The sequence below is a fragment of the Chionomys nivalis genome, chromosome 26 (genome assembly GCF_950005125.1).
Source record: "Chionomys nivalis chromosome 26, mChiNiv1.1, whole genome shotgun sequence".
Lineage (NCBI taxonomy): Eukaryota > Metazoa > Chordata > Mammalia > Rodentia > Cricetidae > Chionomys > Chionomys nivalis.
In genome coordinates, this window is record NC_080111.1 from 12,039,977 (window position 1) to 12,065,205 (window position 25,229).

The 25,229-nt window shown below is 48.5% G+C and overlaps 1 protein-coding gene across 4 annotated transcripts in view; it reads left to right on the top strand.

Moving 5' to 3' along the window:
• The window catches only part of Mtcl1 (microtubule crosslinking factor 1), a 121,386-nt gene that overhangs the window by 69,584 nt on the left and 26,573 nt on the right, over nucleotides 1–25,229 (top strand). For 2 of the 4 annotated variants that reach the window (XM_057758420.1, XM_057758422.1), the window contains exons 5-9: nucleotides 3,725–5,029; nucleotides 6,077–6,232; nucleotides 13,461–13,583; nucleotides 16,468–16,698; nucleotides 18,675–18,872. In XM_057758420.1, coding sequence (XP_057614403.1) covers nucleotides 3,725–5,029; nucleotides 6,077–6,232; nucleotides 13,461–13,583; nucleotides 16,468–16,698; nucleotides 18,675–18,872 — 2,013 coding nt within the window. The remainder of the gene's footprint in view (nucleotides 1–3,724; nucleotides 5,030–6,076; nucleotides 6,233–13,460; nucleotides 13,584–16,467; nucleotides 16,699–18,674; nucleotides 18,873–25,229) is intronic. The other 2 variants (XM_057758421.1, XM_057758423.1) reach the window with 1 other exon arrangement.

The following is a 25,229-nucleotide window of genomic DNA, read 5'->3' on the forward strand; positions in this document are numbered from 1 at the left end:
ACTTCTTTTTTTTTTTAATTCTTTTTTAATTAAAATTTCCACCTCCTCCCCGTTTCCCATTTCCCTCCCCCTCCTCCCACATATTGCCCCCTCCCCCCACTCCCCTCCCCCTATCCACACTCCTCTTCTCCTCCCCCCACTCCATTCCCCCTCCATCTCGATACTGAAGAGCAGTCCAAATTCCCTGCCCTGCGGGAAGACCGATGGTAGACACTTCTAAGCCTCAGTCTCAGAGCCTTCGGGGATTCCCCTTCTCCAGTCACTTGGTTCATCTCTGCCCCAGGAGAGATTGCAGAGAGACCCTGATCTAGGCTCCTGTTTCAAGGCAGTTGCTTCCAGAGCCAGACAGGACCCTCCCTGGCCCTCTGATGCCAAGGCCTCAGGTGGTTTACAGCAGATGACTCTAACCTCTGTTACTCTGGCCTCCTTGAGCTTCAGGCAGGAGGCAGGCAGAGGATGGGATGGTGTCTGTGTTTGAATGGCATTCTCAACAATAGTCCCCCGAAGGGTTTGTCTGCGCAGAGGTAGAATCGGGGTCACTTGGGCGGTTCTGGCCGGTGGGCACACTCTGGTTACCCAGTTAAAGATAGACTGAGTACTTTAAGTTCCTGCATTTAACTCCTAAGAGAATGTGGTTACAAAGTATTTACAGCCTGTCTCCATTGATAAGTAGTACTGTAGCTTCCTTTAAGCAGAGGCTTGTTGGTGTGTTTGGATTCTGTGTGCTCCTTAGTCTAGCAGGAAGCTGAGCAGCTGATTTTCTTTTCTTTTTATTTAATTTAATTAATTAATTAATTAATTTATTTAAGAATTCTGCCTCCTCCCCACCCCCACCTCCCATTTCCCTCCCCCAACCAAGTCCCCCTCCCTTGTCAGCCCTAACCTGTGGGAAGTCCAAAGACCATCCACCTCCATCCCGGTCTCAGCTGATTTTCATTGTTCTTCTTTAGAATGTTTTGAGAAATTCGGGCTGCTGAAAAATGTATGCCAATCACTGCTACTCAGCAGACGTTCAAGAGACAGTGAAGGAACGAGCGAGGGAAGGAGCAGGGTCGAGTGTGTCCTTATAACTTGCATGAAGACCTGTCCGAGAAAGTCCTGTCCAAGCCCACAATCTGTGAACCCATTTTTGCCTAGTGGTTAAAAGAGTAGAGCAACCGGTTCTGGTGGTGCACACCTTTAATCCCAGCAGTCAAGAGGCAGAGGCAGGTGGATCTCTGTGAGTTCAAGTCCAGCCTCGTCTACATAGAGAGTTCTGAGAGAGCCAGGGCTACATAGAGAGACTCTGCCTCAGAAAACGAAACATGCAATCTGTCTCAAAAGAACCAAAGAAATATGGCAGGTACTCTTACTTTAGTCTTGGAACCCTCTTTTTTTTTTTAAATTTATTTTATTTATTTTATTTATTTTTTTGTCTGCCTAATGAAGAGTAAATTCTTGGGGTGGAAGTTCTCAGAGTTCGAAGACTGTGACGTGTATAGATCACTCTCCACAGTGCTCAGAGGGTGTGTGTTGGGGAAGAGGTCCCTGAGAACAGCCGTGGAGTGTATCACCCATAGAGCATGCAAGGCCCCCAAGGGTTACCGCACGCCATGCTTTCTGCAGTTTGGCGCTAGAGTTCTTCTGCATCTTCCAGGTCACTCAGGTCTCCTTCCATGAGTTTGTAGTCAGGGAAACATGGGCAAGAGCAAGCTGGAGGCACCAAGGAAGCCAGTTCTGTGTCTTTCTACCAGATGGCTTTGTGCTGCCAGGAGGTGGTAGGGCAGCTGCAGTTCTCTGAGCTCAAGAATGTCATTAAAGCCGGCGGTGGTGGAGGCAGAGGCAGGCGGATCTCTGTGAGTTCGAGGCCAGCCTGGTCTACAAGAGCTAGTTCTAGGACAGGCTCTAAAGCTACAGAGAAACCCTGTCTCAAAAAACAAAACAAAAAACCAAAAACCAAACAAACAAAAAAAGAATGTCATTAATCCTCCTGGATGGTGCATCAGGGCAGTCAGTCAGGCATTGGGGGAGCTCTACAGCCAGTCAGGCATGGGGGGAGCACTGCAGCCAGTCAGGCATGGGGGGAGCACTGCAGTCAGTCAGGCATGGGGGGAGCACTGCAGCCAGTCAGGCATGGGGGGAGCACAGCAGCCAGTCAGGCATGGGGAGAGCACTGCAGTCAGTCAGGCATGGGGGGAGCAATGCAGCCAGTCAGGCATGGGGGGAGCACTGCAGCCAGTCAGGCATGGGGGGAGCACTGCAGCCAGTCAGCCATGGAAGACTGACTTGTTCCATCACATGGGTGACAGCCTGGGCAGCAGCAAGTCTCAGTGCTGGTGTCAGAACTTCCTCCCCGTGATGAGGGAGCCCTTGCAGACATCACCCCGCCCCCGTCAATCTGTTGGAATTTATGAGGCCAATCAAACAGGGCTGCTTTGTGAACTTCACTGTTCCTATTTACTGAACACAAAGAATAAGAGTATCTTAAGGCCAAGGTAGTACAGATTGCTTCAAGGCCTGGGGATCCAGGCTGAAAAGGCAGTTGACTTTCTTAACCTCTGCCAGGCTAGGGCCACAAGCACCTGCCTTGGGAGCCCTCTGAATTCTCTGGTACTCTGCTGAGAACCACTTCCCAGATTTGCAAACCCTTAGCTTCTCTTTCTTTGGTCTCTGTGTTTAATTTCCCATAGTTACAGCAACTAGGACAGAGGACGGAAGAAAAGGCCCTGAAGTGGTTCTCGTTCACTTGTGGGTGTTCTCAGTGTCCGTGTGTGTTCTTACGTGGGACCTCGGCTTTCAACACTCTGTGGTGCCCGCTGTCTCCCTGTTCTGTCCTTGTGTCCCTCTGGGGGACTTGAGGAAGGAGACATGCAAGGGGGAGATGAGTTACCCCAGTTCATGCACCTCAGCTAGTTCGTGGAGAAGCTCGGCCCCAGCTTCACACTTGTCCAACCTCCCTGTCCTGGTGGAAGCTTCCAGTCAGACACACGAGAGGTTTATAGTGGCCACAGGGTAGATGTATACAGTCCCGGAGTCCCACTAGCTCTGCCACCAACTTGGATGAGGGATTTTGATGATTTTTTGTTTTTCTGGGTCCTGATGGTGAACCGTATTGGCTCTACAAAGTTATCAGGGGCCATCATGTTACTGACCCATGTTGTACTTCATTTAACTTTCTCCTTCTTCACATATAACTTGTGTGGCTTTTTTTTTTTTTTTTTTTTTTTTTTTTTTTTTTTTTTTTTTTTTTTTTTTTAGTTTTTCAAGACAGTGTTTCGTTGTAGTTTTGGAACCTATCCTGGAACTAGCTCTTGTAGACCAGGCTGACCTCGAACTCACAGAGATCTGCCTGCCTTTGCCTCCCGAGTTCCGGGATTAAAGGCGCGCGCCACCACCGCCCGGCTACTTGTGTGGCTTTTATGTTCATGGTCGTGTCCCCCCCCCCCCAGAACTATCAGTTCAGTTTCTTGACAAAACAGCAAATCATGGGTCTTCCCCGGGGCCTGATCTGCAGGGGCTCTGGGCTCACTGCTGCTTTCACGGCTCCTGTCTCTCCAGAAGACAACAGCACCAACAGGAAGAAGGACATTCGTGAATGCGTGTGTGCTTGCCTGTGTGCATGCATGCATGCATGCGTGCCTCTGTGTGTGTGTGTGTGTGTGTGTTGGGTTGAGGTGTGAGGGATCATAAGACATGCAACCGATACTTTCAGATAACCCTCCCTCGGGCTGTTCTTGCCTGGCAGGATGACAGCGCGGATCTGAAATGCCAGCTTCAGTTTGCCAAAGAGGAAGCCTCCTTGATGCGCAAGAAGATGGCCAAGCTAGGCCGGGAAAAGGACGAGTTGGAGCAGGAACTGCAGAAGTACAAGTCCCTCTACGGTGACGTGGACAGCCCCCTCCCCACAGGGGAGGCGGGTGGGCCCCCCAGCACCCGGGAGGCAGAGCTGAAGCTGCGGCTGAAGCTGGTGGAGGAGGAAGCCAACATCTTGGGCCGGAAGATCGTGGAACTGGAGGTGGAAAACCGTGGCCTCAAAGCAGAGATGGAGGACATGCGGTTTCAGCACGAGCGGGAGGGGACAGGCAGGGACCACATGCCAAGCATTCCTACCTCACCCTTCGGGGACTCGCCGGAGTCCTCCACGGAGCTCCGCCGGCACCTGCAGTTTGTGGAGGAAGAAGCCGAGCTGCTGAGGAGATCCATATCCGAGATCGAGGACCACAATCGGCAGCTGACCCACGAGCTGAGCAAGCTCAAGTTTGAGCCTCACCAGGAGTCGTCAGGGTGGCTCGGGGACGGCGTATCTAAGGGTCCCGGGTCGAGCGTTCCCCTACAGGAGGAGCTGAAGTCAGCCAGGCTGCAGATCGATGAGCTGAGCGGGAAGGTGCTGAAGCTGCAGTTTGAGAACCGGCTGCTGCTGTCCAATGTCCAGCGGTGCGACCTTGCTGCACACCTGGGGCTGCATGCACCGAGTCCTCGAGACAGCGACGCCGATAGCGATGCTGGCAAGAAGGAGAGTGATGGGGAGGAGTGCCGCTTGCCGCAGCCAAAGCGAGAAGGCCCTGTCGGCGGCGAGAGTGACTCAGAGGACATATGCGAGAAGACCTCAGGGTTTGGAAGTGGGAAGCCTTCAGAGGCGAGTGAGCCGTGCCCAGCAGAACTCTTCAGAGTCCGGGAAGACACCGAGTGCCTGGTGACCATAAAGCAGGAGGCCCAGCGGCTTGAACGGACAGTGGAGCGCCTCATCACCGACACAGACGGTTTCATCCATGATTCAGGCCTGCGGGGCAGGGGATTGACCTCGCCTGCGGTCCAAGGTGAAGGTGAGGGCAGCCAGAACGAGCCCCACTTGTTGGAGATCATCAATGTGAAGATGAAGGCTTTCAGGAAGGAGCTGCAAGCCTTCCTGGAGCAGATGACCCGGATGGTGGACGGTCTGTCGCCCTTATCCCACCTCACAGAGTCATCCAGCTTCCTCTCCACCGTGACTTCTGTGTCCCGGGACTCCCCCATCGGGACCCTGGGGAAGGAGCTGGGCCCAGACTTGCAGGTAAGGGGGCTCGCGACTTCGCCTCCCTGCTCGGTCTCGTTCTTCCTCCTTCTCGCTGGCATTGCTGCTCTGGTGCTCGCACTGCTCACAGCTGTTTGGTTTTGATTTCAGACCTGCATTGTACTAAAGCCTCGGCGTCAAACAAACCTCTCTTGGTTGGTTTCATTTTTTTTTTCCTTTTAATTTTGTTTTGTAATTTCCTTTTCGTCTCCTTGTTCCTTCCCCTGTTCACTTTTAATTGCACTGCGATTCCTGGTTTAGAGGGCCTTCTGTGACCAGGCTAAGCCCAGTGGAGGCGCTAGGGACCGATGCAGTCTTCCATTGTTCCCTCCTTGGTGTCTCAACCTAACCAGCCACCCTGACGAAGAAGCTATGAGGAGTTTAAGACAAAACACAACTCCGGTCACAGTCAGGACACTTAGACTCAGTAACAAGCGCCCGGCCCCCTCTGGGTTTATTGCCAGAGGGACAAGTGCAGTTCTGAGAAGTGTCAGACATCCCAGCCCCACCTACTCCCTCTGGAAGATAACCCAGGATGGGGGAGAGGAGCCGGTTCTGAAAAGGCTGGTTTTGATGGAAAACCCCGCTGCCACTCGCTCCTGCCATCCTCCCTCGCCGCCCAGGGTGAGAGCCAAGGGGAGCAGCCCTGCAAGGACCACTTTCCCAGGCTTCGCCTGGGGTGCATGGCCCAGCTGCCACCCTGGACTGTGGCTTTGGCTGCTCAGCAAGTAAGGAAGGCAGAGCCTCTTCCCTATGTCCTTCATGGGTAGTGTGCTTGTGTCCCCATTGCATGCGTCTCAAAACCTCCCCCTCCACCCCGCTTTCCGTGTTAGCGCATCCTTTCGCTCATGCTCCATTTGTTTCAAGTGTTTTAAGGTGATCCTATTCATTCATGTTTTACTCTGTCTGGTAGTTTTTTTTCCCCCATCGTCTGCTGACTTTTGTTTTTACCCTCCACTCCTTACCTTCCCCTTTGTCTTTCGTTCCTTTTTAAAAAAAAAAAAATTCAAAACAAAATAAATCTCACCCCCTTCGTGCACCTAACAGTCCAAATTGAGAGACCAGCTGGAGTGGCAGCTCAGTCAGGATCCAGGGGACGAGAGAGAGGGCCTGCGCCTCCGAGCCACTCGGGAACTGCACCGGCGTGCTGATGGGGATCCCGGGAGCCTTGGGCTGGGAGGACAGAGCTGTCTCAGCCTAGAGGTAAGTGAGCTGCTGGGTTCACTGAGTCTCCTTGCCTTCTGTCTCCCTCCCCCTTCTCACTGGGTGTCTCAGTGTGAAATTTCCTACCCATGGCAACGCTCTGAGGTATGTTACAGGAGGATGTGGAACCCAGTAGAACCTTCGTGAATCAACATCTTTGCGTTGAATAACTAGGGAGTGTATGTAGTTGTGTGTGGCTAATTTGTGTAACACGAGTTCTAACTAGTCTGAATAATAAAAACTCGGAGTCAGCCGTAGGGGTGAAAGCTGAAGGACCAGAGAAGCAGAGTGGCCAGCTCTCTGTTCTTACCTCTACCAATTGGTAGTTCTTAGCTCTACCAATGCTCAGACCAAAAGGGTGGTCCTCTCCCTATGAATCCTCAGACTCCATCCATCTCTGTGAATCCTTAGACTGCCTGAGCTCCTGGCTCTTCCCGCCTTATATTCCTCTCTCCACCCAGCCGTATCACTCCCGTCTCCCTAGTGCTGGGATTAAAGGCCTGTGATCCCAAGTGCTGAGATCACCTTTTTGTGAGCTCTGTTTCTCTTTAAGATTTGATCTTGTGTAGCCCAGGGTGGCCTTGAACTTGAGTACTGGGCTTAAAGGTGTGTGCCACCATTGACTGGCCTCTGTGGCTAACTTGTGGCTTAGCTCTGCCCTCTGATCTTCAGGTAAGCTTTGTTATTGCATAAACAAAATATCACCACAGACTTGCAACTCTCCCGTCAGCTGGAGTGATGGCTAACTGGAATATGACCCTCCCCCCCACACACACACCAATAGACCCGTGGGTGCCTGGAGGTGTGAAGAGACATATACCGCAGTGACAAGTGAAGATTTGGTGGCTTCCTGTCCCACAGCAGAGAAAGCAGGAATGGAAACCAGGCAGGGTCCTTCCTGGTTCGGAGAAAGCTCCTCAAGCTTCTCTCTTCAGTACTTCATTGCTTGTGTTCTATGAGCTGCCCTCATGGTGGCTGGAAACATGCTTTCAGCCTGTGGGCAGGATCAGGGATGTCTTCTTTCTACCTGCAGCTTCCTCAGACTTCTCCATCGCCATGGTAACCCAGTGTGCAGTGTCAAAGCTACCTGCACAGTTCCCGTCCTGTTGAAAAGTGGACTACGCTCTTATACAGAAGGGGGCTTCTGAGTCACCCGTAACTCCCAGTACAGAAAGGGCTGGGGAGGGCGTTGGAGTGAGGTTGGAAGTCTAGAGCAACAGGTTCCCACTGGAAAAAGACCAGAACTTATGAGGCATTGAAGATTCTGTATGTCTTCATCTCTGCGAAGCCTTTACTAATCAGCTCTGAGGCCTGGGAGCAGCTCCCACGTGTCAGGGCAGAAGGAAAAGTTCAGATGGTAATAGCTGAAAGCAAGCAAACTCACCTGTGGAAAAGTTTGGCTGGGTAGGTTGGAAAAGGAGCCCATAGCTGGGCAAAGGGGCACAGTGTAATGAGGTGGGGGCTGCTTATGCCGCCACCAGAGGTGATCACAGCCAAGAAGAGACCAAACATCTTTGGTTTGGGGATCTGTTTGCCCCAACACACACACACACACACACACACACACCATGTGAGAGTATGCATCACATCTTTACCCTTGTTGTGTGCATACACCCTCACGCACACTCACACACACACATACAAACCCACCCATATACATACATATACACATGCATGCACACACACATACATGTGAAAGAATGCATCGCATCATTACCCTTTGGCTGGGCACATGAAGGCATGTGTATCACCTCAAAAGCATAGAGATCAGAGAGTGTTAAGCATCCTGTGTAGTCCCACTGCCCCTTGCTAACTTCAGATGCCAGGTCACCTGTGAAGGTGGTACCTAGGTTTAGGCCCAGAGGGAATTAATTACGTGTGGACTCCCGGGGGTGTGACAGGAAAAGGCCCCTCCTCTTGGAGAGCTGAGCATATACTGGTACTAACTTACCAGAAGCAAGCAGGATCACGATATACATGTGGGGAGAGCCCGCGGGGGCAGAGAGTGGCGGGGGGAGGGGGGGATAAAGCAAACACGAGCACTTCCTTTTTGTCATGCTGGGGTTGAACCCAGGGCCTTGTGCACGCTAACCGGTTCCTCTACCATGAGCCACACCCTGGTCCCAGAGTGAGGCCTGGCAGGCAGCTGGGGTGTGCACTGATGGCAGTTGTCTCTGCCCCTCTTGCACTGCCCTTTAAATAACCACAGAGTCTGTATCGAACCAACTTGTGCCCGTGTGTAAAACTCCTTGAGCTCTCTGTCCTTGGGTCTTAGAGGTAAGAGGGGGTGGGGATGCCGATGGGCAAGAACCTGGGCATTAAGAGACCATCTTTCAAAATTTAAATGGAAGTGTTTTTTTAAAGGATAAGCTTCTCCAGCCCCAATTTTTGAGGCACCTTCTTTGGGTTTTGGACTTCAGAGTTCTGTTGTTTAGGCTGGAGGACAAAGGGCAAGTCGCTACTTTGGGAGATTGTTTTGTTGTTGTTTGGGTTATTTTTGTTTTTGCCCAGGTTTAAGCTATGGTCACTACTAATGGCAGCATTGCTAACAGCAAGGGGGAAAAGGAAAGTTCACTCTAAGCAGACAGCAAACAGGTGTAATATAGATGGCCTGCTGTTGGCACGCCACACTTCACCAAACCTAGACAGGAAAGATGTGCCCGAGCCAGCGTTTTCTAAGGTAGAAGTTGGAACCCATCTCACGTGCTAACTCCCTGATGCACAGAAATTAGCAGCCAGGAGATATTACGGATAATCAGACTTAGAAAGATCCACATTCCTGTTGCCTGTTCACCCCAGAATGCACTGGTAGGAGGCTCCCTGTGGGCCCTGAACTCCTCCCTGACTTTGCCCCTGTGTTTCCCATTAAGCGTGCCAAGAGATTCGCTCGTTAAGAGCACGCATCGTATAGGACATTTCTTGTGGAATGTGCAGTAGGTATCTTAAAAATAGTGCTGAGTGAGAAGTGGCCAAGCATGGGCACCGGTCGGGTTTCATACATCAATGAAACCAAGCCTGAGCCAGAGGATTGAGTTTCTGGGTCAGGTCTCACTTGCTCCTCCTCTTTATCCTTTAATCACTGAATCACACAGCATCTGTGGTCCTTCATGCCTCAGCTGTGAAATACCAGTCCCGGGAAAACTGTGTGGTGGGGTTTGCGCCAAGTATTTGTGCATGTGTGGACCTCATCTGCCGAGTCTGAAAGGGATGGTGGGAAAAGTGGCCAGGACAAAATGGAATTCACCAGAAGTGAAGTCATGGTCCTAGAGTAGTTGTGGGGTTCCTGGGTGGTGGAGGGTTACAGGGAAAAAGCCATCTCCCTTTGCTTATTGTGATAGCGATGCCATCTTCTTAAGCAGCTAATTTATAAGCTGCTTTATCTGGACCTGGTCAAAAAGTTAGCAGCGTGGATGCGCAGGAGGGGTGTGGATGGGCGGAATGCTGACGGGAGGGAGGTTTGATGCCGAGGTTAGTGTCTTGGCAGCTACAGAACAGGTAGACCTAGTGTTTAAATAGACTGACTTAATAGAAAAAATCAGGGTGATGTCATTTGTTGTTATGCTCAAAATAGGTAAGTGAGCAAAGGGCGGTGCTTACACTCAAACCTTGGGGACTTGGTGATAAAGCATGTATTTTGCCACAGGAGCTTTGTGTTGCGTGCCAGTGTTCCCTCAATGTGTGTGATTGTTGCAGTTGTGTGGCAGTAGAACCACTCTAGAAGGAATTTCCAACACAGTATGTTTGTATTTCGTTCTTTGTAACACTGGAGTGACCACAAGTGTTCTTAGTACTTCACTAGCAAAAGGAAACTTGTCAAAGTGGGTGTGGTCTACACAGCCGGTCCTGGTCCTCTGTAAGAAATTGTTGCCTCAGGTGAATACCCTCAGATGACCTCAAGGGCTCTCCCTGTGACCTTGCACAAGTGTGGCTCAAACAGAAAGGCATGCTGTCAATCAGGTGTTGCTGATGAATGAGGCTTATCTCTTTATAATTATTTTTTTTTTGTTTTTTTGTTTTTCGAGACAGGGTTTCTCTGTGTTATAATTATTTTAAATATTTATTAAGATTAAAACTAAAGTATATAAGAGTGAGCATATCTGAGCTGAACAGCAAAATATCCCATCGCCTGAAACTTTGGAATATCCACATGACTCCATAAATAAACTCCATACCATGCAGCATCACACACAGAATTATTAAAAATGTATAAAATTGTGTTAAGACTGTGTATAAGGTGCATATAAAGCGTAAGTGAATTTTGTATTTAGTCTGGGTGCTGTTCCCAAGGTATCATATGATATGCTTTTCATAACAGTGAACTTGCTGATTGTGTCTTAGCAACACAGTGCTTTGTCTGCTATCTAAGACTCTGAAATCGAGAGTGTTCACATTTCAAATCCATAATGGGTAAAGTAGAAAGTAAAGTTGGCAGGAAGCACCCAGGCCCCCTGAAACAACCCTGTAGAAAATACCTGAGCTGCAGAATCTTCCCTGGTGTGACCCCAGTGCTCTGGGTGGTGCCCCTGCAGAAAACATGAGGCACAGCGGGGCTGGAGAGATGCCTCGGCAGTTCAGAGCACTTGCTCCTCTTCCAGAGAGCCAGAGTTTGGTTCCCAGCGCCCACCCCAGCAGCTCTCAGTCAAGTATAATGCTGCTTCCAGAGGCTCTGGCACCCCCTTCTGGCCTCTGTAGGCACCTTCATATACAGGCGCACATAAATTCACACAGACACATAAACAAAAATACATAATTTAAAATATATATATATATATATATATAATCTATTTCAATAGTGAGTTCTCAGGCATCTTCTAGAGCCGGAACTCACTCCAGTTGGACAGAGAGCAGTATCCGGCCTTTAGACATGTGACTTTGCCAGGGGTGGTGACCATTGACTTCAGTAGTTCCAAGGGAACAGGAGATACCGTGTTGGTCCAAACCATTGGCAGAGAATGACAACAGTGAGCAGGAAAAACATTTGCCTACAGGTTGGTAGGCAGAAGTGAGGCAACAGGAACCTGTCCACCAGCACAGGTGTGGGATTGAGAGGAAAAGGAACTATGGCTGACCTTACCCGGGACCAAGATTTGAACTTAGGTTACCCGTTTGTTCTAAGAGTCACCAAGGATTATGTCTAAAATGATGTCTTTGGCAAGCACAAGCCAACTTGTAATCACACCCACACTGTCAACCAAGTCATATGCACGATCACTAAATAAATACTCACTGAAGACGAGCTCACAGTGCAGCACTTCAAACACAGAAAGATGTCCACCAGCTAGAGCAGGCAAGCAAACCTGCAGCCACGTCCGTACAGACAACCCGAACTAAACTGCGTGGATTATATGAGAGCAAAAATGACATGAACGTGGGAAGTGTGGGAAGAAGAGAAGGTGGGAGGGAATCGAGGAGATCAGGTGGCAAATATGAGCAAGATGCATCATATAACTGTAGGAAACAGACAGAGGGTTTTATTTATAAAGATACCAAACTTCAAAATGAAATAGAACACAAGGAAGTGGAAGAATAGGGGTAAGCAAACACCAGGATTCAGCCGAGATCTTCAGATAACAAACGGGATTATCAGATGGACAATAAACCGGGTGTTGAGTGCTGCTCCAGGCAGGCATAAGGGAAGAGTATGTTGTTGTTGTTACCCAAGTCGGCACATAGTTTAAAAGAAATTAAGCCATTAGCATTGAAGTTCATCATCATGATAAATTCAAGGAAATCCCACAACACTGTCCAACAACTCGCAGACCAGAGTAACTTTTCATGATCCCCATTCTTGAGTTTCTTAAAGTTGGATGAGTTTTAAGTATTTAATGTTGGGGAGAACCCAGGGCCCCACACTTGCTGGGCGAGTGCTCAGCCACTGAGTACACCCCCATCTTCTGTTTTTGGAGACAGGGTTTCACTATGGAACCCTGGCTGTGCAAGAACTCACAATGTAAGTCAGAAAGAATGGCTTCAAACTGCCTCTGCCTCCCAAGTGTTGGGATTAAAGGCACGCACTACCATGTCCAGTGAGTTTAAATCTTCTGGAACTCTAAAGTTTACTGCAAAGTTGTCAAACCCCCAGTGTCTAGCTTTCTCTGCCTTGGCACTGCCTTTTGAGGTCTGTATTTTCTGTCCTCGGCGTGTGGTCTTCACCCAGTGACGAGCCGAGTCACACCAACATCCGGAATAGTTTTCTCACTGAGAAGTAAAAGTTAGTTAAAGGCAGACAAAAGGAGCTAGAGAGATAACATGTCTTTATTATAACAGTCCACTCTAGGTCCAAGTTTTTAAAACCACCTACCCCAGCCAGGTGTAGTGGCATACTCCTTTGAGAGGCAGAAGGATCTCTGTGAATTCAAGACTAGCCTGGAATATATACAGAGTTCAAGGACAGCCTGAACTACATAGCGACCCTGTCCTGTTTTCGCTTTTTAAATTATCTACCTTTAATTAGCACAAGCTAATCGGGTAAACATTTTGCTTAAATTTCAATGGTGCCTGAGATTTTAATAAACCGTTCTTTCAAAAGTCCTCACTAGTCTCTGTCATGGCCATTTGATTACAACATGTAAGCTTTATCAATAAGAATAATAATATAGGTCCCTTGATCTCTCCTTAGGTTGGAGTGCAGTAAGTACTAATAGATCCGTGGGGTTCCTGGACATGGTGTGTGTGACACAGAGAGACTTAGGAGCAGCTGTCTATCTTAGAAGGAGCCACAACTGCTCTTGAGTGACCAGGGCCATGCTGTGGGATTAAAGGCACCCTTGGAAAAATCCCCAATATGCAAACCTATGGCCAGATTAGTTGGACCCCCTGGAAAGACCCCATTGGCTCAGGGATGTTAATCTTGGAGACTGACTGTGTGATAGTGGCCAAGTTGGACTGAGATGTCATCACCGAGTCCTACTTGAATGTTACAAGCCACCTAGAAGCCCCTGTGGGTAGCAGAGAGCCTTCTAGTACACCCTGACTTTTTACCACAGCTAGTTTATGGTAGTCTCATCTCTCGTGTAAAGAAAGATACAGGGAAGTTCAGAGAGCCACTGGGCCCAGAACAGCAGGGCTCCCCTGTGAGAACCCCTGGGGAGGTTGGTGGTCACTCCACTGCTGCAGCCACTGTGCTGTGTTCCCTGTGTGTGTCACCTCGTCCAGATGTGTGTCCTGCGTCACCACCCGAGGCAGAGTTCTCACTTCCACTAAACCCTTCCTTTATCCTGCCAATCAGCTCAGGGGCTCCCCCGTTTTACCCGAGCAGAGTGTGTCTGCAGAAGAGCTACAGGGTCAGCTCGCCCAGGCGGCCAGACTGCATCAAGAGGAGACAGAGACATACACAAACAAGATCCGTAAGGTAAATATTTCATGAGGATCCCCAGCACATCTGCTCCGAGTGCCTCAGGAGCAATGCCACGATGCCTCCTAAAATAATGCTGTCTGTTGCATGCAGTACCAAGACCCACAGGCGTATAGACAGGTCATTTGGTGGAGAGGCTCCCTCTTAGATGCACCAGTGCAAATTGTCCACCTTATTTCAGTAATGTTGATTCCCCTAAGCCACGGAGAAGCCATGCTAGAACTTTCCAGAGATGCCTGAAGCTACAGAGAGTACCAAAGCTCTCACCAGCTGTTTATTGCTGTATTAACTTGTAATGCACCGTAGGGATGAACAGTGATAACTAAATCATTATAACAATATCTTGCAGTAAACATTTAAGATGGATGAATCAACTATTTGGGGGAATTTCCTATTTAATATTTTTGGACTGCAATTAGCCCACCGATGACAAGCTACAGAAAGCAAAACCTTGGATAGGGAGAAATTTGGTTTCAGGAAAACCTTCAGGTGGGCAGTGATGCCCACCAGTAAACTAACATGAAACAAGGGCTTTAAATGAGACCAGTTCGTGTGTCTGTCACCGTGAAGGGAGCTGTCCAATAGAAACACCGACTCACCCTAGTGTTGCCTTCAGAAAACAGCCACTAATTGAGCTATGACCTGATTAGCTTGTAGTTATTTTTAAAATTACATATTACAGACTAATTATCCCTTTTAACCACTAGGGGCTTCCCAGATCCAGGCGCTCCTGCCCTGGGCCTCCAAGGACACTGCCCTTGTATCTCATTAAGTTGTGAACTGTATCTAGATGCAGAATTGCCACGGTTGTTCTCCCCTGTGCTTGTTCTTAGAAGAGAGATGTAGCTTCGAAAGGAAGCAAAGCAGAGCCGTTGGCATCGAGTAATGTACCTTGATGCTCCAAAACACATATGCTATGCAAAATGAGTCATTCGGTACATCCAAGGTTTGTTTTGGCTGGGAATGTATGCTGTGGGCATATACCTCCATGGCGACTGGGCCGAGAGGCTCTTAGCGGGTCATGGGCTGATTAAGGGAGCGTCTGCTACCCTGCAGCTTAGAACATGCAGAGTTGGTTGCCAGACTCTTCAGTGTCTCCTCCTGTGTCTTCCCCAGCTGCACACTCCTTTCAGAACGGTTCCTGTAGAAGCTTCGCATCTCATTACCAAAGAGAAAGGGTTACATAAGAGGGACATCTATCTACCCCCCACCCCCCATGCACACAGATGCATTCACATTCAGCTGTTTTCATGGCTTATGATAAAGGAGTAGGTTGGGAAGCCTTCAAGGGAGGAGGCGTTCTCTTTTAGGTGTTGGAAAGGGAAATGTCGGACAGAGGGCAAAAAGCCAGGCTCTGAGCTCTTCAGGCCCCCAGTGAACACACAAAAGAAAGCAGGTGGGAGAGTATGGACGGGGTCCTCAGGTCCCCTAGGGTCTGGACAGGTGCTGCCAGGAGTCAGTTGAGTGCCTCAGAGGCCCAGCTCCCTGAACCTTGACTTTTCTGCAGCAGGGGGGATATAGTTACTGTTGTCTTCGCAGCCACTGAGGGACAGAGCAGTGAGGAGCCGCAGAGCTGGGTTGCCAGTGCGCCAGGCTGTCCCCCCACTCTGTGCCGTCATGTCCTTCTGGCCATAACCAGCATGGCCCCTCCGAGGACTGTTGAGCTGGTGAATCATTTAGTTGTGTTTCCTCTTCCAGCTCGAAATCCAGTGTAGAGCAAATGCGAGGTCCCTGCATAGGCATGTGGACCTTCGCAAGCCCTCGTTTAGCACATCGGCCGTATTGCTGTCTCCACCAGGCAGCCATAGTGGTAACCCTGTGGTTCTTGAGGATTAATCTAGTACCTTATGAGGATAAGCAAACTTCCTTGGTCTAAGCATTAAGTCAGAAGGCAGGGCTTCAGAAGGTAGGGCTGCCATTCTGACCCTCATTTTGCTCTGATTCAGAAGCCCTCGGTTTCCTGTATCGCTTCCACTACAATAAAGGTTATCCCTGCGTCTTGATTTTATTTGCTTAGTACTGACACAGGAATTGCTTCCTGCTTAGAAGAGCTCCGTATGGATATTTAAAAAAAAGAAAAAGAAATTAAAAACCTTAGCCAGGTGTGGTGGCATATGTCTGTGGTTCAAGTGTTATAGCTATGTTTTAGAGTGAAGCGTGAGATTTGCTTTTAACCCAAGAGGGCAGTCTGAGGGCCCTAGTGAGACCCCCGTCTAAGAAAAGAAAAAGCAGAGGAACTTAATGCAGAGATGGAGATGGGTAATTCTTCAATGAAGTTCTTGTTTCCCTGAGTGGTGAACACATTTAATGAGCATGCTAAAGTCTGGAAACGCGTCATCACATTTGCCCTGCATGCTCAGGAAGAGTTCTTTCTGAGCCACCTGCTCTAATTCTGCAGCGCATAGTGGCCCTTCCGCTGTCTCAGTGTTCTCTACCAAGGCTCAAGAAGAGCCAGAAACCTCAGGAAGAGGTAGGTTTCTGATTCTTCCCTGCTATAGTAATGAGCCCCTGTGTGCCGAGCACAGGCATACACGGGAGGTGGGGTCTCCTTAAATGGCATCTGAGTCCATCGCAAGCCATACATCCAAACAGCATTTTCCTGTTGGGGGTTGGAGATACAATCTAAAAGCGTGGAGAGAGGCTGACCGTGAAGATGGTTGCAGAGCCTTCCTTTGAAATAGCACCTGCTTCTAAATCACAAAATTCGTAGTTTTGTACATCTGGGTGTCACTAATCACCCTAACCTCGTAAGGACTCTCGTGTTTCACGTCCCCTGTGTACCACTGAGGTTCGACATGGGCTGCTCTTGAGAACCTTGGTCAGGCTGGGATGGCGCCTTGGCTCAGCCTCTTGTCACAGCTGCTTCTTGATTCTGTTCAAGATGGAGGAGGACCACCTCTACGCTTTGCGGTGGAAAGAGCTGGAGATGCACAGCCTGGCCCTGCAGAACACCCTTCACAAGCGAACCTGGAGTGACGAGAAGAATCTGCTGCAGCAGGAGCTCCGGTCCTTGAAGCAGAACATTTTCCTGTTCTATGTCAAGCTCAGGTGGCTGCTGAAACACTGGCGCCAAGGGAAGCAGATGGAGGAGGGAGGAGAGGATTTCGCGGAGGTAGGGCCGCCCGCCCGCGCAGCCCGTTTAATTTGCATCTGCTTTATTCTGGACACCCCCACACCACTGTCTCACCCATTGTGTCCTCTCGTTTTTACTTATCTTTTGCTATCGATCCAAGCCATGGAAACCGTGTTCTATCCAGGCATGCACGAAAACAAGCGAGTGCTGTACTTGGACTGGGTCTTTAATTGCCCTCTGGAGTGGTTTTGCTCATATCCCCTTTGCTGTGGGTGGATATAAATCTTTAGAGGCTAAATAGTCATCACCCCGAGGTCTTCACTGTCTCATTCGAGCTCAGTGGTTTATAAAAGCGGGTGCACAAATGTGTCCCGCCCATCCCTCCAGCTTTGTAAGGCTCTCTTCTGGGCCTCACGAGTCCCTTTGTCATCTCCGACATTTGTATATGTTGACCCCTTGTGTCTCAATTCCTAGATTTAGAGAGCAGGGTTTGTTGCTTTCTATTTAGTTTTGTTTGGTATACGAGTGTCTTGCCTGCCTGTATGTCTTGTGCACCATGTGTGTGGCCGGTACCTGGGGCCTGCAGAACCCAGAAGGGAGTATAAGAGCTGCCTGGGACTGGAGTTATAGATGATTGTGATCTGTCAGGTGGGTGCTGGGAACTAAACCCAAGACCCTCTCTGTGCAAGAGCTGCCAGTCTTCTTAGCCCCTGAGCCTCCTACGACATAGGTTTTTTGTTTTTGAAACAGGATCTTTCTGTGGAGCCTAGGCTGCCTTTGAACACAGAAGTTCTTGTACCTCAGCCTCTAGACTGCTGAGATTGCAGGTGTGGGCCACTGTACTTGTCACTGACCACCTTTTTTTTTTTTTTTTAGTTTTTCGAGACAGGATTTCTCTGTAGCTTTGGTGCCCGTCCCGGAACTAGCTCTTGTACACCAGGCTGGCCTCGAACTCCCAGAGATCCGCCTGCCTCTGCCTCCCGAGTGCTGGGATTAAAGGCATGCGCCACCACCGCCCGGCACTGACCAACTCTTTACAGCACAAGTCAGACTGCCCTGTGACTTTGTATGTCCTGTCCCCAGTCTTGTTCTCTGTCAAAGTACAGTGACGCACAGCATGGGCGACCAGTGTAGTCACACTAGCTACCAACACAGCTGCTCCTGCATTGTGAGCAGTTGGAGCCCATGAGCTGCTGAAGCCTTTTGTCTGTTTTTAACTCTGGTGAACACTGTGTGACATTTTAAGTTACCCCGTGAATGGTAATTCTCCCTCCTCAGATTGAAGAACATCTTTAAAAATTAATTCAACCAGGTTCCCAGGGTCTGTGCTATGGAGCAACATGGTGAAGCAAAACCTAGATGTGGTTCTGAGGTTTCTTGTTGATAATACACTGGGATTCCTCCTCCTGTCATCTATAAAACTGCCTCTGTGAGCAGTCATAACTTACGAAGAATAAAACTGCATTAATCTTTTCTAATAAATTGAGCATCTTTGCTGTTTACGTGAAAGACGTGCAGTGAGTGAGACTAGACTTCTTGGGGAGAAGTCTGGGGGCCAGATCACCTGCAGGTGAGCGCTTACCCGAGGAGAAGTCTGGGGACCAGATCACCTGCAGGTGAGCGTTTACCCGAGGACAAGTCTGGGGACCAGATCACCTGCAGGTGAGCGCTTACCCGAGGACAAGTCTGGGGACCAGATCACCTGCAGGTGAGGGCTTCCCCGAGGAAAAGTCTGGGGACCAGATCACCTGCAGGTGAGGGCTTCCCCAAGGAAAAGTCTGGGGACCAGATCACCTGCAGGTGAGCGCTTACCCGAGGAAAAGTCTGGGGACCAGATCACCTGCAGGCCACACAGAGTTGCAGTGTGAGGAGGAGGCTTATGTGAGACCAGGGGTTTGGTCTCACACAGAGGTTGATCATGGCTACTCCCATAATGAGACTCTGTCTCAGGGGAAAAGTCACTCTGTAGAACAAAAGGTTGTAAGCCAAGTTAGGATCTTGTGTGCTTCTTTCAGAGCGAACATCCAGAGAATGTGCCTGGGTTTGCTGAGCTCGGTGTCCAGGGCGGGCACCAGACAGATGGAACAGACCAAGATGATGCTGACCGAGGCTGCGGCCTTCCCGTGGGAGAGCATGCCCCACGCTCTCCAGTACAGACCAGTGAACATGGATCACGGCTGCAGACTGCAGATGGGGGACCACTCAACAGGCAGGTGGGTGCCTAGCTCTAAGCCTAGCCTTCTGTACACAGAAGGAAACTAGGTGGCCATGTCTCTTGTCATCTTATTCCAAATTTTGAAGTTTCTGGGTACAAAAAAGACCTCCACTGTCTTAACCGCCTGTCTGTGTCGGGGGGTAAGGTTGGGCTGTTCATCTTTGCTCATCTGTTCATTTAGTTAACCCCTAACTCAGGACCAGTGTAAGGTCAAACCCATTGAGTATGTGCCCCTTTGGCTTCAGAAAATTGATCTCAGAAGGAAGATACTCATTAGACAGACTTCTAAGAAGAGAGAGAGAATACTCATTTTTATCATAGCCAGGGAACAACCTTACAGGACTTGTTGGTGTTTAACCAGGTTGTCATTGCCAACAGGACTGTGTTGGCAGCATAGTGTATAAGGAAAAATAAAGAAGTATTTGTTTAAATTCCCATCATGTACAAAGTGTTTCACATTTTTTTTGACCACTTAAAACACGCATCCAAATGAAAATACATGGTAATACTTTGGGAAAATAGCATTTGTGGAAAGAGGAGGGGGTTTGAACATCGCTAAATGTTTAGTGTCAGTGATACTACAGACAAACCCTGAAAACCAGTTCCCCCCCAAACCCACTATTGGTGACATAAACCTTATTATTTTTATTTATTGATTTATTTTGTATTCCTATATTAAAGTGGCTGCTGTATTTGATTTGGAGACTTGAGATTCTGAGGTAGCTCTCCAAGTACTTTCTGCGCCTACAGAAAGCCTGGGGTCCCCAGGCTGGCTGCCTGCTTGCTGGTGTAAGGGTACAGGTTTGGCACTGGGCACAGCCCAGCCTTCCAGCCACAGCCATTCCGGATTCCTCATGCAGTGTGTCCAGCAGCTGCTGCTTCTCGCCTGTCCCCTCTGCCCAAAGTGGTATGGGTCAAGTGGGAGATGGCTGTCACCAGGCCTCAGTGCGGATTCCAGCGAGAAAGCCTTGCCTTTGTAGAGCGGCTAAGGGGAGACGACTTTCTCTTCACACACAAATCCGAACAGTTGTCTGCACCCCACCCACCTTCGTTTTCCCTGAACAATGTGACTCAGGCTGGAGATAATAACTTTCAAAGGAGCCTCTCCTCGGGAGTCATCAGGAAGTGCGTCAGCGTGCCAGAATCCCTGGGGAGAGTTGAGGTCATGGAATAAGTTTTCCAGCAGTGATCTAGTTAGAAACTAGAACATTACGGACTGTGAATAAAGCTTTAAAATGTAGGCATTTTATTGTGTTGAAGCGAGGTGTCATCGGTTAGTCCTCTGCAGTGCCTGTGATTGGCTCCCATCAGTAGACAGACCTGCCACAACTGAGATCCCGTGATGGGCATTTCCCAGGAGGGCATCCCAACACTTTGGGAAAGAGAAAAGATGCGACATGTCTGGCTTTCTAAACAGTCGTGGAAAATGTTACCCCGGGGTGAAAAATACGGTAAAAGCCCTCAGCCGGAGCCACCCACCAGTGCTTGAATGTTTGTCTCCCCTTGCCTTCTGTGGTTACTCTTAAAAGTGGGACAGACAGACTTGGGAGATTCCACTGCGAAAGGCATGCTGGAGGATGGGCTGATGGGGGAGTGCGCATGTCAGAACCAGGTCTGCAGCTCACTGAATCTGTCAGCCCACTGCAGCCATGAAAGCAAATGTGTGCACAGTAGCATTCGGAAGAGGACAGGAGATTAATGAGCTCTACTGTAAGCGACAGCTGGCTCACTGAGGGCGAACATTCTCGGCTAGAAGATTCGCCTCTCTGGGAGTGGTGCGGTTGTTGGCTGGGCAGCCTGGATGCAGGAGCCCTTCCACGTATCTTTGTCTTAAAGCACTTCTGAGCAGAACCATGGCTCCCACAAAGCCCTGAGAACCTCAGGGAGTGATAAGTCGCATGGGAAACAAGGCCAATCGGCTTTCCCAAGGATGAAGGAGCAAGTGATAAAATGTAACAAAACTTCTCCGACCCAGTCATGGATTTGTATCTTACTGCGCATTCTCACAGTGCAGTGCTGTAGATGGCTACATTTATCATAGCCAGAGAAGTTAAAAAATATCAACTGTACCCACCCACATTGAGTCAGATCAGAAGCAAAATCCGTCAGATTGGCAAACTTAGGTAGTGCCCACGTTCCGACCTCCCGGTCTTTAGTTACACAGTCCCATGGTGCTGACCTTAAACACAGTCTGCGCTTTCATTCTCTCCTTGCTGCTGGGTCAAGCCGAGGCTGAGCAGGGGAGAACTGGCTGTATGGTTCATATCGGCTGGGTATGCATTTCCTACTCTTCTTAGTCATTCCTGAGACCAAGGCCTGAAACAGAGGTGATTCGCGTTGCCAGTGCTGGGACCCTGTGGCTAGAGAGAAAACAGCTTGCTTTCCTGGCATTAGAGTAATTACTTAAGTAAAGTTACTCTGACATTCAGAGGTATGACAGTTTATACTGTGAATGTGAAGCTCCTAACATAAGATTCACAGCAATAGTTTAAGAAATGTGGTTTAACATTAATCTCTAAGGCCTCATTCATCCGGCTTCCAGAGTCCTTGGTCCCCATTCCAGCCACAGTGTTAAAACCTTCAGGGCCTTCTTCCTCCACTGACAGGCTTTAACTAATCTTAGCACTCGAAGCCTTGTGTTCTAGCTGGCCATGCTGCTTCCCTATTTTTCCCCCAAGATAAAGAAACTTCTAGAAAGAGCACCTCTAATAGATGAGATTAGCATGTCAAAACTGCCACCGTGGACCACCACTCTGATTAGGCGGCGTCCCTTCCACAAGGGAGGTGCGGGGTTCCTGGTGCTCTTCAACAGTGCTTCAGTGGTCCCCTGTGTTTGAGCGCCCGCCCTGGTTTCTCAGCTTGTGAGCTGGTAATTCTCCGTCTAATCTGCTTAACAGGGGCCTCTTGAAGAGGCCCCTCACCCACCTGATTGCATTCTTGGGGACCTCTTGGGTAGACACAGAACCCTCCTGGCCATGAGCCCCTAGCACATTCCCTGCTGGAAGATAAATGATTTCTGCCCGAAAGTGAGCATCGTTTCTGAAAACTCCCGCCCTAGAATACACTTTCAAGGCCCTTCTTCGGGGGGCCCATTCTTTTATCTGCAGAAAGATAATGGGTTCAGAAAAGCATGTTGAATTTCTTCTCAGTGTGACAATGAAGGCCGGAGTGACAAATGGTTTCATTAGGAGAATGTGGCTGATACACAGATCTGTCATTTTAAGGTCTTGTTTGTGTTTCCTACCAATGGGGGGAGGTACGTGGATGGCAGGACTGCCTGGAATTGATTTGTTTGCTTTTTTGAACACCACAAAAGCTTCCCTGTCGTCATGGCATGCATGGGGTCAGGTAATCAGGGCAGCTCCCTCACCATTGCAGAACCCCCCCCCCCCGTGTTGTGAATAGCTGCAACAATAAAAGGCTATCCCCTCTGTTTTGTGACTGGCTTTTTGTGTTTTGCCCCACAGTGGCAGGTCAGTATATTCCATTCACCTTTAGATTAAACCCATTTCTAGAGGTAATGGAGGACTCAGAGGTGAGCCAGGCTAAGGTCATGGTGGCTTCCTGTTCCCTTATGTACAGTTTCATGTGATGCGTATATCTCCGAAATCTCAGAGCCTGGAAAAGTGGCATTGCATCCCATGTATCTTGGTCTGTGACCTTATCCATACCCCTGCTTCCCTTGCTTTGAATGTACCACAGGCTCACAGGGCAATCTGGGGGACTGAAGGGTAGCCTTGAACCTGTCATAAAGTGTGACCCGTGAGCACAGACCTTCATTCTGGATTTTTGAAGTGTCCCACCCAAGAGAGATGAGCTGTGAAGGACTGGAATGCCATTAATAAAAGGAACAGGAAATAGTAAAGCCATTGCTATCAACCATCCAGTTTGAGGAGATTTGGGAAGTCATGTGTTTTTGTTTTATTTTATTTAACTTAACCTGTGCTGAAATTTATAAACCGAAGAGCTACATAGCTAGGCTCTGGCATGAAAGGGTTAAAAAAAAAAAACTCTTGTGTCCAAATGACTTTTCAGATCAAGAAATCGTTATGGATCAAAGTCATGCCTATATAGCCCTGAGTGGCCTTGAACTCACAGAGACCCTCCTAGGATCGATCCATTGTCCTTTTACCTTGCTTTGGATCACCTTTTTACTCCGAAATCTATCCCAGCAAAAGGCATCAGAAAAGACATAAGAATGGTGACTTTTAAAGGTTATTATTTCCCTTAGTGAAGGAGACAACAGTTTCTCAGAGGTGGGATGGTTCCCCCAACAAAATGAAAAGAAAATAACTGGGCACATTGTAATGAGACATTTTAAATGTTTCTGGCTTGGGTTGTCTGTCCATGGTGGAGACAAACCTAAGTTATAGTCTAGAGAGTGGGACCCTGGCATACCTGTTTGTCCTGAGCTTTAGTTCTTCCTCTATAAGATGCATCAAGATTGATAGGCTATAAGAGTCATACAGATGAATAAGTTAGCACACATCCTAGCCCATAAGAAATGGTAAGTAGGGACTAGAGAGATGGCTTAGTGGTTAAGAGCTACCCTGCTCCTCCAGGGTAATTGATTGAATTCAGATCCAAGATCCAATTCCCAGTATCCACATGGTGGCTCACAACCGTCTATTAACTATGCACGTGGTGCATCAACATATATGAAGGCTAAACACACATACACGTAAAATACATAAAATAAATGTCTAAAGGAAGAAATGATAAGTAACAGTGACTATCATTACTGGATTTATGTGCCTGCATAAAAGACATTTAGAAGACCCATGCCCACCTGTGGCATAGTGTTGTGTGTTCATGGCAGAAGCTGTCCTGGCTTCCTGCCACCCACACAGGGTTCTTGGATGATAATGATAACAAGGTTCGCTTGCTCTCATGGCCACCTTCCCCTTGGAGTCATTTGGAGCTCATTCTCTGGTAATAAATACTGTCTTGGGATCATAGGGTATTATATTGGTGACTGGAACCCAAATGTGCATAGAAATATTTAGGCTTAATTTTTATCCGATCCAATATCTGCTAATGCCAAAAAAAGTGCCCACTTTGCTTCCAGAGTAAGCAAATTTTCAATCTGCAAAGAGGCTGCAAAGCCTCGATTTTTAAGGTCCTTAGTGGTCACGTGACACAGGCTGAACCATCACGTGATTCTAATGTCTAATGACAGACCAAGCTGATATATGATATGGGGTTCACGGAGAAGTGTTGACGCCATGTATTACATAGTTCACTGCAGTTTCTTCCATGTGAATGAAATGACTGCCCCAAAGACTAGATCAAAATTATTATGGTTATTTTCCACTTCATATTTCATTTAATTCAAAAGGTAGTGATTTTTAAAAAAAAATATTTATTTACCTTTATATGCATTTTGTATGACGGTGTCTGATTCCCTAGAGCTGAAATTATAGACAGTTGTGAGCTGCCATGTGGGTGCTGGGAATTGAACCCTGCCCTCTGGAAGAACAGCCAGTGCTCTTAACCACTGAGCCATCTTTCCAGCCCAAAGGTAGTGCTTTTTATTTAAGGATTTAAAGGCACAAATAAATTTCCCAGGAAACATAGTCTTTAGAAAATCTTATGTAAAAATGAGGGTTTTTTTTATGCTGATGAGTAATTTGCCTGCCAGTATATCTACACCATGTGCATGTAGTACTCAAACAGGCCAGAAGAGGGTGCTGGATCCCTAGAACTGAAGTTACAGGTGGTTGTGAGCCACCCTGTGGTTGCTGGGGATCAAACCCTGGACCACTGGAAGAGCAAACAGTACTCTTTACCCTTGAGCCATCCCCGCATCCTTCCGAAGATGGGCATCTCTGAAAGGACTATTGCAGCGGCTCTTCTTACCCAGCTGCCCTCATGTTCACACTTAGGTCCTCTGTCGGTGCCTTTGATGTGGAGTTTTTCCTGTTCGTGAGCCTCCATCTCCGTGAGGACTGGGGAAGCATAGTCACATAGCTGGAATAACTGTAGAACTTAAAGTTTCCTATCTGCCAACATTTTCAAATGCACTCTTAAGCCTTTTGTCCCCAGTAAACACTAGTGTAGAGTATTTAATTCAGACAAACTTTCTCCTTTTTTTCCCCAATCCTCTTCGGTTCCTAGAGACAGAGCCTTACTGCGTAGCCCAGGCTGTCCTGGAACTTGCAATCCTTCAGTCTTAATCTCCCCATGCTGGGGTTACAGGTGCTGCGTGTGAGCCTTTGTGATACAATGCCCATACCAGCACACACTAGAACATAAATCAGAGTTTTGAAGTGTGCCTTCAAAGACTGGGCAGGGTCTGGAGCCTGGTTGCTTTTATGTGAAGTACAAACAGTAATAAAGGCAGAGTTGCGTCTTG